Source organism: Labeo rohita, chromosome 1, assembly GCF_022985175.1.
Source record: "Labeo rohita strain BAU-BD-2019 chromosome 1, IGBB_LRoh.1.0, whole genome shotgun sequence".
Classification (NCBI taxonomy): Eukaryota; Metazoa; Chordata; class Actinopteri; order Cypriniformes; family Cyprinidae; genus Labeo; species Labeo rohita.
The window spans coordinates 19971293-19989861 of NC_066869.1; the positions used below are offsets into that span (position 1 = coordinate 19971293).

At 36.0% G+C, this 18569-nt stretch overlaps 1 protein-coding gene across 1 annotated transcript; it reads right to left on the minus strand.

The window, feature by feature from the left end:
* Positions 1–930: 930 nt before the first annotated feature.
* On the minus strand, positions 931–18502 carry eif5b (eukaryotic translation initiation factor 5B). The gene is given in 25 exon segments (XM_051113426.1): positions 931–1933; positions 2357–2518; positions 2674–2812; positions 4257–4421; positions 4500–4576; positions 4755–4886; positions 6607–6738; positions 6837–6998; positions 7102–7284; positions 7389–7520; positions 7596–7737; positions 9171–9238; positions 9332–9442; positions 9530–9637; positions 9722–10029; positions 10490–10558; positions 11758–11844; positions 11948–11959; positions 11962–12039; positions 12120–12270; positions 12351–12568; positions 12745–13393; positions 14099–14174; positions 15883–15999; positions 18372–18502. Coding segments are annotated over 25 exon segments (3621 nt in total). The 5' UTR covers positions 18407–18502; the 3' UTR covers positions 931–1825.
* Positions 18503–18569: the final 67 nt, after the last annotated feature.

Consider the following 18569-nt stretch of genomic DNA (forward strand, 5'->3'; position numbering starts at 1 on the left):
CTTGATTATTAATACTGTGTTGTTACCTGAATGATCCAGATTCACCTGCCTGCTGTGCTTCAGAAAAATTCATCAAGCCCCACAGATTCTTTGGTTTTTCAGCATATTTGTGTATTTTAACCCATTCCAACAATGACTGAATGATTTTGAGATCCATCTTTTCACACTGAGGGACTCACTGAGGCTCCATAAGGAAATGAGATGCATTAAGAGCCAGGGGTGAAAACTTTTGAAAAACAAGGTTTTGAATACATTCTATTTTTTCTTCTGGGAAACATGCAAGTATCTTGTAAAGCTTCTGAAGGGCAGTACTAAATGAAAGAAATATGATGTTAAGGCAAAATAAGAAAAACGTACTCATTTTCATTCTGATCAAAAGTTTAATGCATCGTTTTTCCTTCTGAAGCATCAGTGAGCATCTGAACCTTCTGTAATAGTTGCATATGAGTCCCTCAGTTGTCTTTAATGTGAAAAGATGGATCTCAAAATCATACAGTCATTGTTGGAAAGGGTTCAAATACAAAAAAATGCTGAAAAACCAAAGAATATGCGGGACCTGAAGGATTTTTTTTGAAGAACAGCGGGCAGTTTAACTGTTCAGGACAAACAAGGCACTCAACTATCACCAAACAAAAACAGCTGTGGATCATTCAAGTAATAAAACAGTATTAATAATCAAGCATATGTAAACTTTTTAACGTGCCATTTCTATCAATTCAGCTATTATTTTCTCTTATGGACTACACGTAAACATCTTTTATGTAAAATATCTTATTCAAGTCAGTACTAAACAAAAAAAAACAATTTTGTATGACCCCTCTTATTTTGGTAAAACAAATAACATTTTGCAGATTTTGCAAGGTTTATGTATACTTTTGACCTCAACTATGTACTTATCACCAAAACCAAAACTTAAGAAAGAACAACATCTATAAATAGGCCATCTCTTTATTGTTGATGATTTTCACGTATCAATTTCTTTGATATTTTATATCCAACATCAGTAAGGGAAGGGCCTTTCATCCACGATCACACACTCTGGGTGAAGGTGTCAGGGGGGCACAAAGGAAACCCAAGGGAGAAAGAGGAGGAGAGAGAGTCCACGTCTGATTTTAAAAAGGACAATTTAAGAACTGCACTCCAGTAAGGAAAGAAAAAAGCAGGGCAAATGAAAATACTGATAAGGTGTTTTTTGATATCTAAAATCCTGGCGAATCTCCAGCAGTCATTCACAAAAGCCACACTGACTTTACTTTATACCGTTTGATTTAGACCTCAGTGTACATCTAAGATCAGACCTCAGGTCTAAATCAGCAGCTCAAGTTTAATCCAGCCATACAATGAACTTTGAGGAGAAAACCATGAAATGAAAGAAAAAAATTAACTGGATTGATCAGAGAGAACAGGCACGTTTGGAATAATTGTAAAGGTCGTCTAACATCTTCTAACATTTGTCACTGTTTAAAACAGTGGTAATAGTTTCAGTTTCTCACAGAAAAACTTTTTTCTTCCTTTTTTTTTTTTCTCTTTTCTTTTTTTTTCATCTTTTTTTGTATTCAACACTCCCCACCACCCAAAAAAAGAGTTGGAGAGGAACAGAGGAGTGGTGTGAGTTTTCACCCATGCACACACGAGAAACTAGTCCTCGATACGGGACTGTGCAAGGTTGTGTTCTGAGTACAAATGTCCTTAAATGTATGATCAACACTGATGACTCCATAAATCACACGTGACCTTTAGGAGTGTACAACGTATAGCGTTTGTATGTGTGCACGGGGGGCGTTTGAGATCTATAATCAGTCAGTCACAGTCACTGGTGGTCACATCAGATGATTTCAAAGGTTTTCTTCAGTTCCATGATTAATTGCCAGTCCGATTTCTGCATCTCGTCTCTGAACCAGTTCTTCAGAGCGTCGATTGACTGACGGGTGATCTACAAGAGATGGAGGACATTTCAATCACATTTAAATATGTGCTGTAACATTGTATTAGGTTTATATATATATATATATATATATATATATATATATATATATATATATATATATATATATATTTTTTTTATATTATTTCAATTTAACTTTTTTTTTTTTCCCAATTTAACTTTTTTTTTATCCCCTTCATTTTTAGCTAAGTCATTTTAAATAGGTCATATTTATAGTATTTTAGTTAGTTGCCAAGACAAAAGTTTAAAAAGTAGAATATCTCAACTTGTAATTATAATACATTTAATGATAAAATATAATAAATATTATAAAATAGAATTATAATAAAATTTATTATCATTTCTATGCTATTCTAGGCATCATGTGAGCTCCAGTGGCTTTGTTTTAGGATGTAGGGAGAGAGAGTATACCTTGCTAACAATGAGGTCTACAGCCTCAAAGTGTCGACCGTACATCTTGGGTGATTCTCCAGGTATTGGCTCTATTTTCACACAAATCTCCTGTCCTTTCTTAGCGCTGTCTACAGACTTGTGATTTATTTCAATACCAGTCACAATGCCAATATCTACAAACTAAGAGAAAGAGAGAAAAAAAGTGGAATAAATTAATACAAACAATACAAATTTTGTTAAAAACTGTTAAATTGTAAAAATTGACAGGAGAGGAAAAGAGTTTCTTTGCTTCTTTCATTGTTGAGCTTAAAGTGCACACACTCTGAATGTCTTACCCCTTTGCTGGGCACACACACCGGAGTGCCTGTTTTCAGCACTCCAGCCTCCACAGTGACGCCCATGACAATGGGATCTCTGGAGTTGAAGATGAACTGGGGCAATATACGCAGCTTACAAGGGAACACAGCTATGTGTCTGAAAAAGAGAAAATTTCAGATATTCAGACTGCAAACATTTAGGAGCAATCAACAACACTAACCACAGTCTTAAAGGAGAAATTAATTTCCAGAACAAAAATTTACAGATAATGTAGTCACCCCCTTGTCATCTAAGAAGTTCATGTCTTTCTTTCCTTAGTCGTAATGAAATTATGTTTTCTGAGGGAAACATTTCAGGATTTTTCTCCATAATGTGGACTTCAATGGTGCCCATTGAGACTTCAATGAGTTTGAACTTCCAAAATGCAGTTTAAATGCAGCTTTAAAGGGCTCTAAATGATCCCAGCTGAGAAAGAAGGGACAATTCGTCTTGTCTAGGTCTGTCTGAACTGTTTTTTCCGGTTCAAGACAGGGTATGTCAAAAACTCCCATCTCATTTTCTCCTCCAACTTCAAAATTTTACCTTTTTTTTTTTGCTAAGGGTGTTTGATTTTTGCATTTTCACACTTTGCAAACACTGGGTCGGTACTTCTGCAGCGATGTAGGACGATTTTGAAGTTGAGGGACAAAATGAGATGGGAGTTTTCCAACATACCCTAACTGTCATAAACAGGAAAAAACAGTTCAGGCAGACCTAAACAAGACTGGCGTTCGAGTTCAAAAAGTAAATAAATCGTAATTTTTTTTTCAGAAAATAACCGATCATTTTGCTAGATAAGACCCTTCTTTCTTGGCTGGGATTGTTTAGACCCCTTTAAAGCTGCAGTGGTGCTGGGGGCACCATTACAGTCCACTTATATGGAGAAAAATCCTTAAATGTTTTCCTCAAAAAACAATTTCTTTATGACTGAAGAAAGACACAAACATCTTGGATGACAAGGGGGTGAGTACATAAATTTCTGTTCTGGAAGTGAACTTCTCCTTTAAAGAATTTTTGGCTTATTTGTGCTGTAAAGTGACTCAATTGGTCAAAATGTTTTGGTTCAGGTGAGTTAATGATAAATTGTACATTACCATTCAAAAGTTTGGGGTTGGTGTTTCAAAAGAAGTCGCTTATGCTTGCCAAAGCTGCATTAATTTAATTAAAAATGTAGCAAAACATTTCTATTTAAATATATTTTTAAGTGCAAGTCTTCAGTATCACACGATCCTTTAGAAATCATTCTAATATGCTGATTTGCTGCTCAAGCAACATTTCCTATTATCATCAATGTTGAAAACAGCTGCGCTGCTTAATATTTTACAGAAACTGATACATTTTTCATAATTTTTGGTTAATCTGAAACATCATTTGTCTGAATCAGAAATATTTTGTAACGCTATAAATGTCTTTACTGTCACTTTTGATTAATGATAAATTTAATACATCCTTGTTGAATAATAGTTAAGTTTAGTACTAACTACAAGTATGAACTTTTAAACATGAGTATGTTAACAATTAATAAAAAGGGAGAAAAGGGAGAGGGCAGTAGATAACGCACTTGAACTCATCCTGTTTCTGTTTCTTGTAGTCTTCTCTGTATTTGGTGAAGGCATCAAACAGATGGTAGATAATCTCAGCGCTGAAAATGCGCACGCCGAGACTGTCGGCCAGCTCCTGAGAATCTCGCTCTATTTTTACATCAAACGCCAGGATCACTGCATACCTATAGGAAGAGAGAGCGAATGATTAGGATAACAAACTCACAAGAGGAGATGTATCATATATCGATCAGAATACATACTGTGGATCATGCTCCAACATCGTGGAAGCTTTCATGACGTCCTTCTTGTGGACAGGTCCAATGTTGATGCCAGCATACTGAGACACAGAGAGACAATCTCACTACAGCTTTATTACACTGTGAATTAGCCCCATAGGGCTAATAGATTAAAGGAATGCCAAATACTGAGTGATATATCAGCCATGGTGATATACTGGTTGATTACATTTATAAAATGAGTTTTATGAGCGTATGTGTGAGTGTATGAAAGCTTACAGGCACTTTGGATGTACGCAAGAACTCCAGCAGAGCTTCCAGAGAGCCGAGTGTGGAGGCCTGCACATATACACCCTTCTCCTCCAGTTTTATGGCATTCAGAGTCTGTTTAAGCTCTCGGATCAACTCGTCCTACAAACAGCAAACATCAGAATGGAGCAATACTGTTAATTCTGATTTGATTAAAGGAGAAGTTCACTTCCGGAACAAAAATTTACAGATAATTTACTCAGCCCCTTGTTATCCAAGATGTTCATGTCTTTCTTTCTTCAGTTGAAAAGAAATAGTTTTTTGAGGGGAACATTTTAGGCTTTCTCTCCATATAGTGGACTTCAATGGTGCCCATGAGTTTAAACTTCCAAAATGAAGTTTAAATGCAGCTTCAAAGGGCTCAGCCTCTGCCGCCTCAATATACGAGTACATGAACACATGAACATGATCTCTAGAATAAGAAAATTTTACCGTTTCTTATGCAGAAACCTACCGTCATACAATAAGACCCTAAAGGTCTTTACGGCAACCTGTCAAAATAAAAGTTTGGTTTAACTTGACAGTCAGAAATACTGTATATTAATATATTACTTAATGTAAAGATAGTACTACTACTACTAATAAAAATATTATTAAAACAATGTTTAAGGAATATTTACCAGAAAAAAACATTTATCAATATTTACCAGAAAATTGTAAATACACAACACAGTATTTCTGAAAAAAAAGAAATAAATAGCCTATAGCAAATTAATTATTTTTCAAATCTAATTATACTTTATAAATTCATTAGACATGCTTGAATGGAAAACAGAGATTCACAAACAAAACTGAATTTGAGAAAAATAAAACGCATTTCATAGGGCCTTAAAAACGTAATTTTAATGTAACCATTAAAATAGTGTAGCAAAATTTTAATGGAATTTAGCAAAAAATAAAACAGATTTCATAGGGCCCTCTGTGTTTCACTTGTGTCTTTGTTTTATTGTAGTTGTCCTTTAGTTTGTTACCTGCATCTAGGTTCTTATTATTAATAACAAAGATAAAATAACAAGAAATTATGCTGTGATATAAATTGTTGTTGTGAAATAAAATTACTATATCATGAATTAAGATTTGGCTTTATCCTTTAAGCTAACTTACCAATATAGCAAAGATCTCTACATACCTGTAGGCTCGGTAGTTGTTCACCATAATCCTGTGTAGTGGCACTAGCATATGATTATTATAATTATTTTATAATATTTTTTAAAGGGGGAATGAAATGCTTTGTTTTGATAGATAAAATAACTATGATCTCCATTTGGATCATCTATTATTCAACTATTTTTCCTGTTGTTCTGTTTTTTTTTTCTTCCATAGTATCGGTTCAGTAGTAGTATCATGATATTTTAATCAGGTATCGTATCGAAGTCAGATACCATTTTGGTATCGTGACAACACTGAAATACACAGAGTTCACGATAGCGCTAGACAAGACAAGCATTTGAAGTTAAAAAGTATATAAATTGTCAATTTATTTAGAAAATGCCTAAGACCCTTCTTCCTTGGCTGGAATCGTTTAGAGCCCTTTGAAGCTGCATTTAAACTGCATTTTAGAAATTCAAACTAGCAGGCACCACTAAAGTCTACTATATGGAGAGAAAACCTGAAATGTTTTCCTCAAAAAACAATTTCTTTATGACTGAAGAAAGAAAAACATGAACATCTCAGATGACAAGGGGGTGAGTACATTATCTGTAAATTTTTGTTCTGGAAGTGAACTTCCGCTTTAATGTATGAACAAGAAAAAAAAAAAAAGAGGAAAGACAAATGTAGAGTGTATTCTTAAAAACAGACCGAAGGAAAGCAACACATTTACCCTCAGCACTGGAATTTCATCCTCTTTATGAGCGACGAGCAGGGGCAGACCTGCCAGCGTCTTTTCCAGATCTTTCCCCAGGATCTTGACTCCCTGAGCCGTAGATACTTCTTTATGCTTCTCATACTGATTCTGTATTCAGAAAGAAGAAAAATATAACAAGCGAGTTAAAAAAACAAGCTTACAACACAGTGGATACGGCAAACTAAACATATAACAGTGTATAAGACCTTCACTCGGAGCTCTTTCAGAGGTGGTGGGAGAAGCAACCCTCTGATCTGAGTGACGATTGGTCCGTCCACACCAGGGACGATAATAGTCTCCCCTTCCCGCAGAACACCGTTGATCAGGATCACATCTATCGTCGTGCCCATGCCAGGGAGAGCTTTTACCTATGCCATAGAAGATGAACAGCAGAGGTTATATTACAGTTGATTTCACCATAGTGATTGAACGCATTTTCAACTAATTTAAGCTTGTCCTTTGTCATCTTACCTCCATGACCTGCGCCCGAAGTTCATCACAATGAGCCAGTCGACGGGCCAGCATGGTCTGAGTGAGATCAACCAGCAGCGCGATGAGGTTTCCCATCCCATCACCTGAGTGGGCCGATGTGGGAACCAGAGACAAAAATGTACGAGGGTCTTTGTTCTCGTAGAACAGGGCAGCGTTTAGACCCTGTATATTGAGAAACACACAAGACAGCACGTGTGTAAAGGCAACGTGCAACATGCAGCTGAACAGTAAATGGGCCTGTACTGTATAAGATGATGACAAGAGACCTGCTGCGCAAACTCTACGATGACCGCTTTAGCCCTCTCATCAAACTCATCCTTGGTGTTTTTCTTTTGCTTTTTCAGTGTGGCCACCACATCCGTGTCTGGACTCTTCTTCCAGTCATACAGACGGTCAATCTGAGAAAGACACATTAGTATTTAAATACTTGCTGCGATCATGATTATAAACATTCGGTAGTCAGTATCTGGTACCTTGTTTAGTGCTACTATGAAGGGGCATTTCTTCTCCTTCAGCAGGTTGATGGATTCGATTGTCTGTGGCTCTAAACCGTGCATGATATCCACCACCAGGATGGCGATGTCACACAGAGAACTACCCCTGTTCCTCAGATTACTGAAAGGTGGAGGAGAGTGTCATTAAACATACAAACGCTATAAAAATAGAACTTAAAAAGCCATGTTTAGTGATTGACATATGTTTTTTTTTGTTTGTTTTTTTTACAGTATCTACATTTTTATAAATTTTATAAAAGCAAGTTAATAGTTAACACTAATTTTATATTAAACACATAAATAACTATTAATAATAATTTTTAAACACACAAAACCTTTTAGAAGTCTGGAATTAGTAAGGTTTTTCTGGTAACACTATTTTAAGGTGTCCTTGTTATACATGTTACATGCACTTACCATTATAATAAGAATTAATTATGTGTAATTACATGCAAGTAATCCTAAAACAAGTAATCCTAAAACATTCCTAACCCTAACCATATAGTTAATAACATTATTCAGTACTTAAATGTATAATTACACTGTAAGATGGACACCTTAAAATAAAATGTAACCGATTTTTTAGTCTCATGTATGGGGAGCAAGTTTACATCTCACAATTCTGACTTTTTTGCTCAGAACTGTGTGATATAAACTCACAACTGCAAGTTATAAAGTCAGAATTGTAGATAATTAGATAAAAACTCACAATTCTGACTTTTTTCTTAGTTTATATCTCGCAATTCTGATTTGAAAAAAAGATTGCAAGTTATTAAGTCAGAATTTTGAGATACTTGTAATTCTGAAATTTTTTCCCCCCTCTAAATTGGACTTTATAACTCAAAGTTGCGAGTTCATCTCACAATTCTGACTTTTTTCCCCTCACAATTGTGAGTTTATATCTCACAATTTTAAGAAAAAGTCAGATTGGCGTGAAAAAAAAGTCAGAATTGTGAAATATAAACTCACAATTGCGAGAAAAAAGTCAGAATTGTGAGATGTTAACTCACAATTGTGAGGAAAAAAAAAACAATTGTAAGATATGAACTCACTATTGCGAGAAAAAAGTCAGAATTGTGAGTTTGTGTCTTGCAATTTTGACTTTATTTCTCACAATTGCGAGTTGATATCATGCAATTATGAAAAAAAGGTCAGAATTGCAAGATAGTCACAATAACCTTTTTTTTTTTTAATTTTTTAAAGTATGGAAGTACAGGCTTCCATACTTATGCTCACCAAAGTTGCATTTATTTGATCAAAAATACAGTAAAACAGTAATATTTTGAAATATTACACATTAAAATAACTTTTCTATTTCAATATATTTTATTAAACTATTGTCAATGTTAAAACAGTTGTGCTGCTTGATATTTTCTGTACAAACTATGATCATTTTCAGGATTCTTTGAAAAATTAAAAATTATTTAAAATAGAATCTTTTGTAATCTGTCTTTACTGTCATTTTCAATCAGTTTAATACAGCTTTGCAGAATAAAAGTATTTTTTTCTTTCATTACAGAAAATCTACCAAAAAGTAAACAGTACAGTGTGTACCTGAAGGACTCGTGTCCAGGTGTGTCAATAATGAGCATGCCAGGAACCTTCACGCTCTCCTTGTCGAACTGATACAAATGTACAAACACATGCCTTAATAACCTTAAAGAATCACATGGGAAAAAAGAATGAGAGAATGCGCATTACAGAAAGACACTTACATTTTTCACCATTTTGGTTTGTTCTAATATGGTTTCCAGGGGCACATTAGTGGCTCCGATCTGCTGTGTGATACCACCAGCCTCACCATCCTGAACATGTGTGTGTCTCAGCTGATGGGACAGAGATTAAGAAAATAATATTAAACACACAAAAACCACACAGGTGCTAAACTCTACATCAGGCACTTTGAAACCCACCTTATCCAGGATTTTGGTTTTTCCTGTGTCCACATGACCCAGTACACAAACCACAGGAGCTCGGAGCTTGTCCAGATTAATGTTCTTTATGTTTTCCTGCCTTCGTTTCTGCATACAAAAGAAACACACTGTTGAGTCCACTTTGTTTACTATAATGTGTGTAAATCTGTACAGTTAAGACTGGATTTGTACCTCTATGCGTTTCTTAGCCCGGTCATAAAGTCTCTCCTCTTTGCTTCGATCATCGTCCGAATCGCTCTCGCTGCTTGACTCAGAGCTTGGCTCTTTTACTGCTTTATTAGTGGTTATTTTGTTGCTGGTGTCTTTGTTGTCCTCCTCATCCTCACTCTCCTCCTCCTCTTCCTCCTCCTCCTCATCTTCATCTTCATCCTCCTCCTCCTCATCATCCTCTTCTTCCTCACTGCCATTCTCTTGGTCTTCAGCAGGTTTCTGTGCTGCCGGAGTAGTTTCCTTCACCTCGATGTGAACCTTCTTCATCTCTGTGTGTGAGTGCACAAATGTCCAATTAATCACAAATAACCACCAAATTACTTCAGATTATCATCTAAGATGTTCAAAACATTTAAGGAATGTTCTCAATACAGTGGACTTCAATGGTGCCTGTGAGTTTGAACTTCCAAAATGCAGTTTGAATACAGCAGACCCTTCTGCCTCAGCTGGGACCGTTTAGAGCCCTTTGAAGCTGCATTTAAACTGCATTTTGGAAGTTCAAACTCGTGGCCACCATATATGGAGAACATTCTATATGGAGAACATTCTATATGGAGAACATTCCTGAAATGTTTTCCTCAAAAAACATTATTCATTTATGACTAAAGAAAGAGACATGAACATCTTGGATGACAAGGGGGTGACTAAATTATCTCTAAATTTTTGTTCTGGAAGTGAACTTCTCCTTTAAAAGACACGTATCTGTAGGAAAACACGCTTTACACCCACCTTTCTCCTCATCGCTGGCCATGGCCTCCCAATCGTCCAGATCAGCAGCCTCAGCTTTCGGCTCCTTGACTGTAACAATGAAAATATTCAGAATTTAAAATTAGATCTCATTGTTTACAGGCATAAATTATGAATAAACAAAACCTTATCCATGATCAGCTTTACAAGTCCATAAAAGTTTTTTTTTTTTTTTTTAAAAATACAAAATAAGCCATATAGTTTGTAGGACCCTATTATTTAGGTAATGTAGAAAACTTCGCCAGATTTGTGAAACCCAGGCATAAAAAAAAAAAAAATGTATTTACTGTATTGTGTGCAATTTCACTGCGATTTCTGGATTAATAAATAAGAAGTAGGGCTTAGATTAAAATTAATCAAACTCAGATTACAATATAGACTGACACCGGTAATTAAACCATTAAAAAAAAAAAAAAAAAAAAAAAAAAAAAAACTATCAGCAGGTCAAAAACTCTCAGAAACTCAAAGATTTTCACAACAGAATACCAAAATAAAATTATTGTAAAATTAATTAAATAAAATTAAAAATTGAAATTCTAATAGAAAAATTACTATTGTACAGTAAACTAAACTTCTTAAAGTAGTAGTAATAAAAAAATAATTAATATTTTAGACATTTTTAATATAGATTTACACTCAACATTTTATAAAGTTTTGTTGTGCAGCATTGTAATTGATTAAAATAATATCTAAAGTTTCTTAAAGAGATAGTTCACTCAAAAATAAAAATACCTTATGATTTACTCAACCTCAAGCTATCCTAGGTGTATATGACTTTCCTCTTTCAGATATATACAAATCACAGTTATATATTTTTTTAAAAATCTAATTCCACCCTCTTTTAAACATGCGTATGACAGTAGCGAAAGCTAGAGATTACAGTTTATAAAGTTTTAAATATTGATATTTTTCTTACACAAACGCTTCGCTTCACTTCAGAACGCCTTTAATAACACCCCGGAGACTCGTTGAGGTCTTTTTATGATGGATTAACGCACTTTATTGGACTTCAAAATTTCAACACCCATTCACTGCCATTATACAGCTTGGAAGAACCAAGACATTTTTTAATATAACTCTGATTGTATTCATCTGAAAGAAGAAAGTCACCTAGCATGGCTTAAGGGCGAAAAAATCATGGGGTAAATTAGATTTTTGGGTGAACTATCACTTTAACGGCTACAATGTAACTAAGACTAAAACTAAACTGCATTTCAAGTGCCCTATATTTGAGAAATTAAAGTAATTACCTTGCTCCGCTACAGGTTTGTCCACTTCCATCTCTGTTGTGATTGGCTGAGGTGTCTCTGATGTGGGTGATGCCACTTCTGAAGTTTCTAACATAAGCAAAGAAAATGTTAGGATGTCTTTAACCATCCTTAATTACTACAGGTAAATACACAGAGCAAGAAAGAGGTATCAGATTAGTCAGGATCTAACCTTCAGGAGTTTGTGCTGTTGGCTTCTTTTTCTCTTGTCAGAGTAAACAGGCTTCTTCTTTGGCATTGCATCTTTGGATGGCACTTCAACACCTGAGAAAAAGGCAATGACACCATCAGCTACAAAAATATACTTATTAGTTCTTTCATTGGAAACTGCTGTCAGTTCTCACCCTGAGCCTGCAGAGCTCGCAGCGTTGCTTCAGCTCTGGCTCGAGCCTCTTTCTGGGCCTTGGTAAGGAGCTTCCCCTCCTTCTTCAGCCTTTCTTTTCTCTCCTTTTCCTTTTGTTTCTTCTTCTCTTTTCTCTCGGCCTCTAGACGCTCCTGTGGATAAAGGTTCCAGGGATGAAGGAATCAATTATTTTTGCTAGCATGAGGTCGAGTGACTGAGTCTTTCCACTGACCTGCTCCAGTCTCTGAGCCTCCAGCTCCTCCAGCCGTTTCAGTCTCTCCTCCTCTTCTCTTTTGGCTCGTTCCTCCTCCTCCTTCATTTTGGCCAAGGCCTCTTGCATTGCTTTCACCGTTGCTTTGCTGGGACCCTTTTTCTTGTCCTTCTCTTTCTCCTCCTTCTCGCCCTTCTTCTTCTTCTTGTCCTTTTTCTTTTTGTCACCCTCAGCCTCTTCTGTAGAAAAGCGATAGCAGAACATAAAATGGAGAAAAAGCTTAGGACTTGATTATATATTGAATATTCACAATTGATAGTTTTATGCATTCTTGCAGAATAAAAGTTTCAATTCTTAATAAAGAAAAAAAAAAAAAAACACTCCTGAGAGGACAATGTATTACGGACAATCTGACCTTCTCCCTGGACATCAGCTCCATCCTGCTCCACTGAAGCTGCTGCCTCTATTTTCTTGCTCTCTGTTGAAGGTGCGGTAGCAGTTTTCCCTGCCTCCTTCTTTAAGGCCTCCTCTTCTTTCTCTTTCTTAGCCCTCAGCTTGGCTTTCTCCTCCTCTTTCTTCTTCCTATCCCTCTCTTTTTTCTCCGCTTTCTTCTGCGCAGCTGTCTTCACCTTGAAGGCTGATTCTTCCCCTTCGTCTTCCTCGCTGTCTGGTTTGGCTTTGCCTTTACCTTTCTTCTTTTTGCGTGCGGCTTGAGAATCATCGTCCGATTCATCATTGTCACCCTCTCCGCCACCCTTCTTCGCACCACCATCTTCATCGTCCTCTGAGTCAGACGCACCCTTTCGGCCTCCTTTCTTTTTAGCCTTAGGTTTCTGCCGTGATCGCGAGCCCTCGTCCTCAGAGTCTGAAGCAGGCCCAGCAGGAGCGGGAGCCGCCACCGTCTTTGTGTCTTTCGTCCTGTTGTTGTTCTCCATGTTGTTCTGACCCTGATCTTCATCACCTTCTTCATCATCCAGATTTGCCTTTTTGCCCTTCTTGGCCTTCTTCTTGTCTGCTTTACTCAGAGTGGGCTCAGGTTCAGGGTCCGCTACTGAATCGGATTTCTAAGATGGAAACACATGGAGGAATTGCTGTCATTAGCTGGGTTTCCATCCAAAGTTGCAAGTTTAACTTGGAATATTGCGTAATTAATTTGCGAATAAGCACCATTTCCATCAAATGAGTCAAAGAGAACAAAATTGCCACTTCCTGAGAAATTGGCACTAAATATCACTAAGAAAAGTAGGAGAAGCCACTAAATAAATGCTTCTGGAGGTGGATGCCTGCTGTTTGTGAACGCAGCTGTGTAAGACAGTTCTGGGTGGCAATCATACAGAAATACTTTGACGACAGACTTTAAGAATGACCAGAAAGACTTCTGATGCTGTGCAACAAGATCGTTCCACTGGTTAGTCAAGTTATGCCATCCCGTAGCACAAAGTCACACGACTTCTGTAATGCATATGGAGGAATTTATTCAGCAAATGCATTTCCATCTCCCATTAGTCGTGTTAAATTTTTTTCAAGTCAAAAACCACCTCAAGTGAGCGTAAGAAGTTCTTGCGAATTAAGCGATTTTTTTCTCAAAATTTGGCACTTCTATCACACGTTTCTGATGCAATACTTCAAAATGTGCATAAAACAGGATGACGGAAACATAGCTAGTGACACATGACTTCTAATAGTGCTTGTAAAATTCCCACTATTAGAAGAGAGAGGAAACCAGTGTGTGCTGAACCTGTTTATCAGTTTGTGTTACTGAAAATTACCTTTTCTGCTTCTGTAATTTTTCCTCCTTGGTTCTCTAATGACAGCGCCTCCAGTTCTTTCTGTATGTCATCCTCACTGCAAAAAGAGAGTTCATCATTAATTCCCAAACACTTACATTTAGATATTTTGTCATGATATTGACAAAAAATGGTATCTCGATATTTTCTGGGATTTTATAACAATAATTAGACAATATTTTGCTGGTATCTGACTCTAATTTTTTTTATATTCTTCATATTCTGTGTGGTCAGTTCACAGCAGTGATAGAAATGATTCTTTTTCAATAAGTTTAAAGTGATTTTTAACTTTTATGGGCATTTTTACCTTTTATAAAGCAATTTTTTTCTAAAAGTTTGCATCATCTTTTGAGTCAAATTCTTACATTTTATCAGTCAGTTATAATAATAACACATTTAGGCTGTTACCAATCAAATTAAATCAGCATCAACAAAATTAATCTTTGCAGAAACCGTACATAAAGTGGCATTTAGATGTATTTACATGTTAATGCAGCTCAGAGGGACATGGAATGCTTTAACCTGCGGTTACTGTACACAAATAATGTTTTGATATTTTAAACTTAAAAAGCTGAATACTGGTATTTGAAATTATTTTAAAAATGAAAAGGTACTTTAAATGTGAAATTAAAACTACCAGTAGGTAGCAGCAATTCACTGTTAACAAGTGAGTCATTGTGATTGAACGGAATCATTTAAACTAAGACCGTCAAACTATTAATGTGACTAATCGTATTCAAAATAAAAATTTGTTTACAGAATATATGTGTGAGTACTGTGTATATTTACGTATATTTATGTGTGTGTATATATATATATATATATATATACATATATATATATATATATATAAATATATATTATTGCTTTTAAGAAAAATATGTTGCTCATATATCTAAAATATTTATGTATATATAATATATATATATATATTTATCAAATACGGTGTCTAAAATGTAAGTCTCTTTATATTAACTTGTTTTTATTGAACCGTTGTATAAAATCAATATCACATTTGTAACCATGTTGATTTTTGAAGAAAGAAACTGCACTCTTTGTGTGATATTGATTAAATATATGAAATGACATAAATATATACATTTTCTGCTCCCATATGTTGAATTTTGTGATCATCTTAAATGCATTTTAATACACTGAATCATGCAGTGAAGGAACACACCCTAAATGTACACAAGCATGAGTCTAACAAGACTTTGTTGAGGAGTCGCGTATGTGTGCAAATTAACACTTTTAGTTTGCAAGGACAAAAGCGATCAAAAGTGACAGAAAAGACATTTATAATGTTACAAAAGATTTCTATTTTTTTTTTTTAAAAAAAGCTGTTTGTTTGAACATTTTATTCATCAAAGAATTCTGAGAAAAATGTGTCTCAGTTTCCCACAGAACTGCTTTAAATATTGCTAATAATAAAAAATTATCAGCAAATCATCATTTTAGAATAACTACTGAAGGATCATGTGACACTGAAGACTAGAGTAATTCTGCTTTACATCACAGAAATATATTATATTTTAAAATGTATTACAGTATATTAAAACTTTATTTTGAATGGCAACATTTTTTCACAATATTACTATTTTTTACCTGTATTTTTAATCAAATAAATGCAGCTTTAGTGAGCGTAAGAGACTTCTTTTAAAAACATTAGAAACCTTACAGACCCCAAACTTTTGAGTAGCATTGCATAGCAATCTCTTTAGGCTTATTAACTGTGTCAGTGTTGAAAGAAAGAAATGAAGACTTACTCAAAGTCATCTTTCTTTCCTTTCTTTTTCTTGCTCTTTGACTTGCTCTGCTCCTTGCCTGCTCCAGCTCCTTCAATTTCAGCCGCAAGTGCGTCAATGTCGACGTCGTCTTTGGCACTATGAAAAGCAGAAAAAGAATACATTACATTTTTCACAAAATATTGACAAATATTTGCCATATTCAACCACCGCATTGAGCTACACTCATAAACTGGGACATTCTTTACAGCATATGACAGAATTTTTATATACTTTTTCGATTTCTTTTAGATTTGAAGCCAATGGCATGCTAGTGTACTTCTAAAAATTAATGACAAAATTAGTTTTTTTTGCCAAATGGAAACAAAAATTAACAATGAGAACTCAGCTTGCATCACAAATTTTTCTCCAATCACATGCTCCCCCCAGTGCCACCAGCCTGCGCAATCATCCAGTTTTGAACAGGATTAATGGTGTACATTAAGTACTGTGCATTTAAAAAAATATGAAATGCATTGAGAAATACAAATGTACATAAAACACAACAAATATTTGATGAACATTCATGTACAGTGCAATAAAACTATTAAACTCAGTAAATGCAGACCACCAGAAATGATTAACCTAGCAATCAGCCAGGAAAACACTCACCTGTTACCAGAGATTCAGAAACAACAACAGGATGTCTATTACAGACTTTAAATAACATTTTCACTAAAAGGATTTCCATTATACACTATTGGTCTAAGACAACTGGTTTATGACAAACTAAATGATCAGCATTACACAAGCATATTACACTCCCAAACACCACTCTAGATAAACAATCTAAAAGCATATAGCAATATTTAAAACAATTTAATTGTTTTAAAAAACAATTTAAAACTAATTTTAAAAACTGAGCACATTAAACACCTTACCTATCAAGTCAAACTCAGCAATGAGAAAAAAAAAAGAACTTGTGCTGCTTATATAGTGGAGACTAAAGCCCTCCTTGCATGCTTGTTGCATCAGAAAGGGAAAATCACTGTTTAGGGCCAGTCATCACAGAGCAGAGCCTCACGCACATAAACCTGCTGCCCTCAGCAAACACAGAGCAGGTGATGAAACACCAGCTAACAGAAAGATGGACAGATGACTTGAATAAAAGGAGCTGAGAAGGAGAGATGTTTAATAAAAATGCTTTAGCAGGCCACAGTTCTTTGACGTAATACAAAGCCTTTTTTTTTTTTCAAAGGAGAACTAATGGTCTTTAAGTAACAGGTAATCTTGTTTTGATGCTACTCAAAGTTGATAATTCATGCCTGGATCGCATGACATCTTTGGAGATTACTGGAACAGGAAATGACATAGCAACCAGCACTGAAGGGTTAGCACAGGTTAACACTCTCATTAGGAAGGTAATCAACTTAACCACCTCCCACAAGGCCAAAAGATGAAGAATCTTCTCAGCATCTGACCCAGATAAATGTAGTCATCCGAGCGGGAAAGGAAAACACAGGTCAAACCAGGTGAAACTGCTGTCCCACGTTGGCCAGTGTTACAGCAAATCCTAAAATCTACATATATTCAACCTAATAAACAAAAAACGCTTTGGTTTTTATAAACCAAAAAAGAGGAACATAAAAGCAGACAATTAACTGTTTCCCATTTCCCTAATTCCAGCCAAATTTACTGTATAATTAAATATCAATATACAAAATGCACGTATGATCTTACAGACAAGTATACAAAATACATAGAATACACAAAAAAATAAGCTTAAATTTTAAAATACAATCTGGATTACATTATTAGTAATCAGAAAGTTTGACAGGTGCAGTGCAATTTAACATTTAACAATTACATCCCTTAATCACAATGGGAAAGTCTACCCAGCTGGTGACAGATTGCACAGTCCTGGGAGAATTTTACCATCTTCACAAGTTGTGATTTCTTACTGTAACCGTTTCTACATGACCATAGGTCGATGGCATCCCATAGATCGTTTTACTGAAGACAATGCGCCGGGCAGCACAATGGAAATGGATGAGGTTGCACTGCTAGGCGAGAAATCAGATACGCATATAACCGCATGTACCGCATGCCCTTAAATACTAGGGTCTTCTGTGGTGATATGACTGCAGATGTGAAGTGCAACTAATCTAACACTCACAGCTGCTGGATCTCGACTCAGGGGAGGCTGGCAAGACCTGCTCGTTTCGCATTTTGAAGCTACAAACGTGACAAATACGCAAGGCTCACGCCAAATTACAGGTCTAGACACCAGGCTGACTGGTCATCATTAAATGTCAGTGGGCTCCTGATGATGTTCGTCTGGTTAAGCGGTCAGTACCGTAATAAGGAAGACAGGCCTAGTTACAGCGGCACATGAACTCATGTCCATCAGAAGCTAGCTAGATGGCTAACAGTGTGTCTCCTCAAACATGAACCTGTCAAGATTATAAACAGCACGGTCGTTTTGCTGTTCACAGGGTCTGAGCTACGCATTCGCCCGTGTCCTAACTTACCCGTCATCTCCCTTATTTTTCTGTTTCTTTCCCATTATGACTCTATGGCTGTAACCTCCTCGTTGCGGTGCAGTACAGTCGGTGTTAGCGCTTCAAGTTAGTCGTGCTCGTATTGCGCATGCGCACTTGACAATGAGTAATAGTGCACCGCGGCCCAGCGCAGATCGTTAGCGCACATGGATAGTCGCTACAGCTGGA